Source organism: Chiloscyllium plagiosum, unplaced genomic scaffold, assembly GCF_004010195.1.
Source record: "Chiloscyllium plagiosum isolate BGI_BamShark_2017 unplaced genomic scaffold, ASM401019v2 scaf_4621, whole genome shotgun sequence".
NCBI classification, from domain to species: Eukaryota; Metazoa; Chordata; class Chondrichthyes; order Orectolobiformes; family Hemiscylliidae; genus Chiloscyllium; species Chiloscyllium plagiosum.
The window spans coordinates 14,182-20,204 of NW_025211083.1; the positions used below are offsets into that span (position 1 = coordinate 14,182).

Here is a 6,023-nt window from a genome sequence, read left to right on the forward strand (position 1 = left end):
GTGGCCTACCATGGGGAACCTTATCAAACGCCTTACTAAAATCCATATATACCACATCTACCGCTTTCCCCTCATCAACCTCCTTCGTCACCTTTTCAAAGAATTCAATAAGGTTTGTGAGGCACGACTTGCCCTTCACAAAACCATGCTGACTATCCTTGATCACATTATTCCTATCTAGATGTGCATAAATCCTATCCCTTACAATTCTCTCTAAGACTTTGCCCACAACGGAAGTGAGACTCACCGGCCTATAGTTACTAGGGCTATCCCTACTCCCCTTTTTGAACAAGGGGACCACATTTGCTATCCTCCAGTCTTCTGGGACTACTCCTGTAGACAAAGAGGACATAAAAATCAAGGCCAATGGCTCTGCAATCTCCTCCCTTGCTTCCCAGAGAATCCTAGGATAAATGCCATCAGGCCCAGGGGACTTATCTATTTTCACCTTTTCCAGGATTTCCAATACCTCTTCTCTACATACCTCAAAGCCATCCATTCTACTTATTTGTGCCTCAGTATTCTCATCGACAACAATGCCCTGTTCCTGAGTGAATACTGAGGAAAAGTATTCATTCAGTGTCTCCCCAATCTCTTCCGCCTCCACACGCAACTTCCCACTACTATCCTTGACTGGACCTATTCCTACCCTAGTCATTCTTTTATTCCTAACATACCTATAGAAAGCCTTAGGGTTTTCCCTAATCCTACCGACTAAGGACCTTTCATGTTCTCTCCTTGCTGCTCTTAGCTCTCTCTTCAGGTCTTTCCTGGCTACCCTATAACTCTCAATCGCCCCAATTGAACCTTCATGTCTCATCTTGAGATAGGCCGCCCTCTTCCATTTAACAAGGGATTCCAATTCCTTATTAAACCACGGCTCCCTCGCACGACCCTTTCCTCCTTGCCTGACAGGTACATAATTATCAAGGACACTCAATAGTTGCCCCTTGGACAAGTTCCACATATCATTTACACTCTTGCCTTGGAGTCTACTTTTCCAAGCCACACATCCTAAGTCATGCCTCACCGCATCATAATTTCCCTGACCCCAGGTTTAACTCTTGCCCTGTAGTACACACTTATCCCTCTCCCTCACGAGAGTAAAAATCACCGAATTATGGTCACTATCCCCAAAGTGCTCACCTACCTCTAATTCTAACACCTGGCCTGGTTCGTTACCCAGAACCAAATCCAGTATGGCCTCACCTCTTGTTGGCCTGTCTACATATTGTGTCAGGAAACTCTCCTGCACACATTGAACAAACACTGACCCATCTATCGAACTTGAGCTATAGCTTTCCCAATCAATATCAGGAAAGTTAAAGTCCCCCATAACAACCACCCTATTACTGTCACTCATCTCCTGAATCACCTTCCCTATCCTTTCTTCAATGATTCTAGGACTATTAGGAGGCCTGTAAAAGACTCCTAACAGGGTGACCTCACCTTTCCTATTCCTAACCTCAGCCCAAACTACCTCAGATGGCAAGTCCTCATCCATCGTCCTTTCCACCACTGTAATACTAAATTTGGTCTTGATCATTCCAGTGGACCATAATTACATGGTTTTCAATTCCAAATCTGTACTGATTTACAACACACGCTGAACAATGTGTTGGGCTGCACCAGTTCGGGATTTCTGGCATTGACCACATCAGGGAAACTCCGAAGACAAGAAAGTGATATTCTTGCCATTAAAGGCTCAAATTTTACGTCAGCTTCTTGACTACCCAACCATTGTTAACTGAACCAATTCATAACCTCAACATTGTATTTGACACGTTACCACAACTACACCGCACCAATTAAACTCCTTCAGGAAATACTGAATGGCAAAAGAAAACTGCTCATTTACAGTTTATCCTATTTCAGTTATCCATCCTACATCCCTAGGACCTCCTGCTCTGCACCTCAAATTAACTTTATTGTCTACTCCACGAGCCGATTGTGTGTTTTGCAAGGTCAGTTCCAGAAATGCAAGATATTAGATCGAATTAATACCAGAGTGCTGGATTAGATGTATTTAGACTATTGACCAACTGAAGGTTAGGTAAATTACAATAGGTTTATTGTTTGGTCGCATGGCCAGCTTAACATTTTTATTGGAAGTACAATGACCAACCAGCTAGTAACTTTCAAAGTCAGAGGAACTCAAACTAAGTACAACACAAATAATTTACACAAAGGAAAGAATACAAAGTACCCTGGGTTACTAAGAGTTCACTAAAATGGTTATTTGCTTTGTCTTGGATTGATGGTCTGGCTTGAGTAATATTCTGGGTGTAATTCTCAGTTTAAGATGCATGGCTTATATTAGAATTCACAAACATTAAGAACAGTAAACTTTATTAGATATCAAAACATCCCTTAAATAAATCAGTTTAACTTTGTGACCACCGAACAAATTATATCCACATCTTAGAACTTTTGAGCACAAATGTCGACATTGAACTTTCAAAACCTATGAAACAACACTGGAATCATACAAAATGAAATAAATCAGGGACTACAAACTTTAGAGCTCTGAAATAAATTTTAAAAAGCTTGAAAAAACACCATCCATGAGGAGAAACCAGCTGAAGTGTTGGACAGAACCCTGAAGAAGGCTCCTGCCCGGAAGATTAAGAAAAATCTTCTCTCCACAGATCCTAATTGGCCTGCGTGTCTCTAGCATCTTGACTTTTTAAAACTTATCACAATAGTGATCCAATTTATATTTCAAAAAGTCGCCCTTATTTACATGATATGCTAATTTTAATTGTAAGTCTAGCTCCCTTCACAACGTTAACTGAAAGAACTATCATTTTCAGCAATTCTAAACCACATTCCAAAGTGGCAAATATTTCTTGTTACATTTTTCCATTTAAGTCAAAAGTACACATTACAGAAAATGTACAAGATGACAATCTATTGAACAAAATTTAGATGACAGGAACAACAATCCAAACTGAAGTGGATTATAGCTGTCATATAGACGGCATTACAGACTTGGAGTTATTCCAATAGACCAATTGTTTCATGCTATTGAACTTAGTCTATTCTTTTCACTAAACTGTTAATTTGATTTTATTCAATTTTGTTCAGCCTGTCTGTAATAAGTTTCAGCAAAATATTTGAAATATAAACATTGTAAATGATTTAAATATTTGTAGTTTACAATGAATAAGGGTTAACAAATTGCACTTCAAATTAAGTTTAACAAAAATATGGTAAGCACTGACAGAAAGTTGAACTCCATTTGTCAAGAACAACATCGGTTCAGTCTTTTTCTTAACGGGAAGTTAGCAACATGTATTAAACATGCATTACCAACATTCTATTCAGTAGTGTCATTACAACCTCACAAATCCTTCAAATACCACAAACTACCTGAAAACAAAGTACGTACATTCACAGAATGCATTCATTTGTCTCAAAATTTTAAAAATACCTTTTTAAACATGCAAGAGACTGGGCACAATTTACTCTAAGTTTTAAATTATAGGAGACAATATTTCCTCACTGCTTTAGCAAAATGACCATTTCCTAACAGTTTTCAAAAAGATTTTCATCAAAGTTAGGTAATTCATCGTGATCTCCTGTTAAAGAGTTCAGTGTGGATGTGGACAATAAATCTACCAACATTTCCTCCTTTGTGGGACTCTCATAAACTGATTCACAGTTACCAATGGATTCAATTTTACGGCTCTGCACCTGTAAAGTTGAAACAGGTGATATGTGATCACCATTAACAGTCCTTGGAGCTATGTTACACTCATTACTCAATTTACAGTTTGCTGCTCTTCCACAAAGCCATGCGTCACTACTTTGCACGTCATTAGATGTAGTAGTGGTTGTAGCTGGGGTGAAAAGTTCGGCAAGTAATTCATCATGGCCTGGGCTATTATTCAATGAAGCACTTGAACTGGCTGAATAAACAGACTTATCATTTTCAACACCAAGCTCACGCCAAAGTTCATTCAATACATCATCATACAACATGCTTCCATTATTTGTAACATTTAATTGTCCTTCAAGACTCGAAGTATTTGCATAGTCGCTATCAAATTCATCCTGCTTAGTCTTCATGAGCTGTTCAAGCGAACTGAGTTGGTCTTTTTTGTCTTGAAGTTTTTTGAGCAATTTGAGACGAAGGCAATGAGCTTTTGAGCTGGCATAATTCAGTTGTGTTTGCTTGTTTGAGCTGGAGCACTGATTCTTCAAAATACAAGTACCTGTTTCAGATTTTAAGGGGTGAGTACATTTTGATGAATTATTAAGAAATGTTTTGTTTAATGTATGGATACCGGAAGAGATTGTCTTAGGCAACAATACTTTGCAGTTCTCAATCATGTTACCAGGATTTTGAGGCAAATAGTTGTCATTTTGTACACAAGCAGCAGTAGGAATATTTGAATCTTGAGAGACAGATAACTCTTTGGCGCTTTGTGTGCGTTTTGATAAATATTTGGTCTTGAACCCATCAAAGCGCTCCTTTACAGGATACTTTGGATCAGTGATTTTCAATGAAGCATTGCCTTTGTGAGCATTCTTAACCTCATTCTGAGGCAATATTCTGGGTTGATTGCCTGCCAGCGTTGAAAGGTGGCGGTTGAACAAGTTCCTTGTCCAACCTACAGCAAAGCTTTTTTTAGCTGCTAGAGGTTGGGAAATATCAGCTGATGACCCATTTATATTTGACGTTTTCAAGTTCTCAGATACTGGGATTTTGGCGTGATCTTCCTTTTGTACTTTTGCCTTAAACTGTATAGACATTTCTGAACAATCGGATGCAGTTTTTCTTTCTTGAGGAGGAGAGGAATTTGAACTTGTTACATTATCTTTTTGTAATAGAGCAGACGAGGCACCGGCTACATCAATTCCTTGTAGCTGCGATGATCTAGATGGCCATGAAGATGCTTTGGATTTTAAAACGTATTTTTGAGGCATATCAGGTTCAATGACTGTTACCTGGTTTATTTGTTGGGAAATGTCCTTAGAATACTGTATATCAGTACGAGGTTGTACAGATACATCATGACCAACAGCCACTTGAGTCACAAGAGATGAATTTTGTAGAGTTTTCTCCTTATTCTGCAAATCATATTGCTCAGCACTTGGTACGATTTGTGTATTGTCTACTGGCTTCCGCTCATTGTCGACTTTAGCTTCTACAAGATTCAGCGTTACCACGGCATCATCTGTCAGATGTTCCAAACTCGAAAGTAAGTTATTACTTGAAGTTCCTTGTTCACCTTCTTTTACACAGTTTGCATTAGGTTTAATCTCTGGATGTGCACTGAAAATTGGTTTCTTGACTGCACTTAACTGAACAGGACTGTTAGATGATGTTTCACAGAGTTGCTGTGATACAGAGGTAGTGGCATTGCTCGTGAAGGTTGGGAAAGATGCAGAGGTTGAATCACCAAATGAAAGTGTGGTGCTGCTTCGTGTTGGATTTTCAAGGTCAGTCTTTTCCCAGATGACAATGTGAATTTCATGCGCAGGAACATTTAAAACTGAATGCCGACAACTAGTAGAACCTTTCAAGTCATCACATTCAAGCCATGACCCTGCAAGATAAGACCAAAAATAAACTCAAGTACAGCTACTTAAAAAGGTTGTTTGAAAAAAAAACTTTGTTAACTAACTGGAAAATATGTATTACACTTATTTTTATTACATACACACCTCACAGACCTCTCTCATATGCTCACACATACACTCCCACATGCACCCTCTCACAGAGTTGTCTTTCTTTAGACACACTCACACACAACACCCCCCCCCCCCCCCTCCTCCCCAAGACACACACATGTTTGTGGGGTGAATTTGTACTTGCAGAATTATATTTTACTTTGCTCAAAAACTGCAGCTCACACCTGAAATGCATTATCTGGGCCGACATGACACCAACTGTTAAAGTTCACTTGAGAATGTCGCTTTTAAAAAAGTTTTGTGATTTACATATGAAAGAACTGAAACCAACATGGTCATTCTAAAAGATGAGAGACTTAAACAATCCAGGTCTTTTTCAATAT

At 38.9% G+C, this 6,023-nt stretch overlaps 1 protein-coding gene across 1 annotated transcript; it reads right to left on the reverse strand.

Moving 5' to 3' along the window:
• Positions 1 to 2,049: 2,049 nt before the first annotated feature.
• On the reverse strand, positions 2,050 to 5,579 carry LOC122546998 (SUMO-specific isopeptidase USPL1-like; the record flags this gene model as incomplete). Its single annotated transcript, XM_043685598.1, has 1 exon — positions 2,050 to 5,579. A coding segment is annotated over one exon (2,051 nt), but the record flags the coding sequence as incomplete, so codon positions are not given.
• Between the last annotated feature and the right edge of the window lie 444 nt (positions 5,580 to 6,023).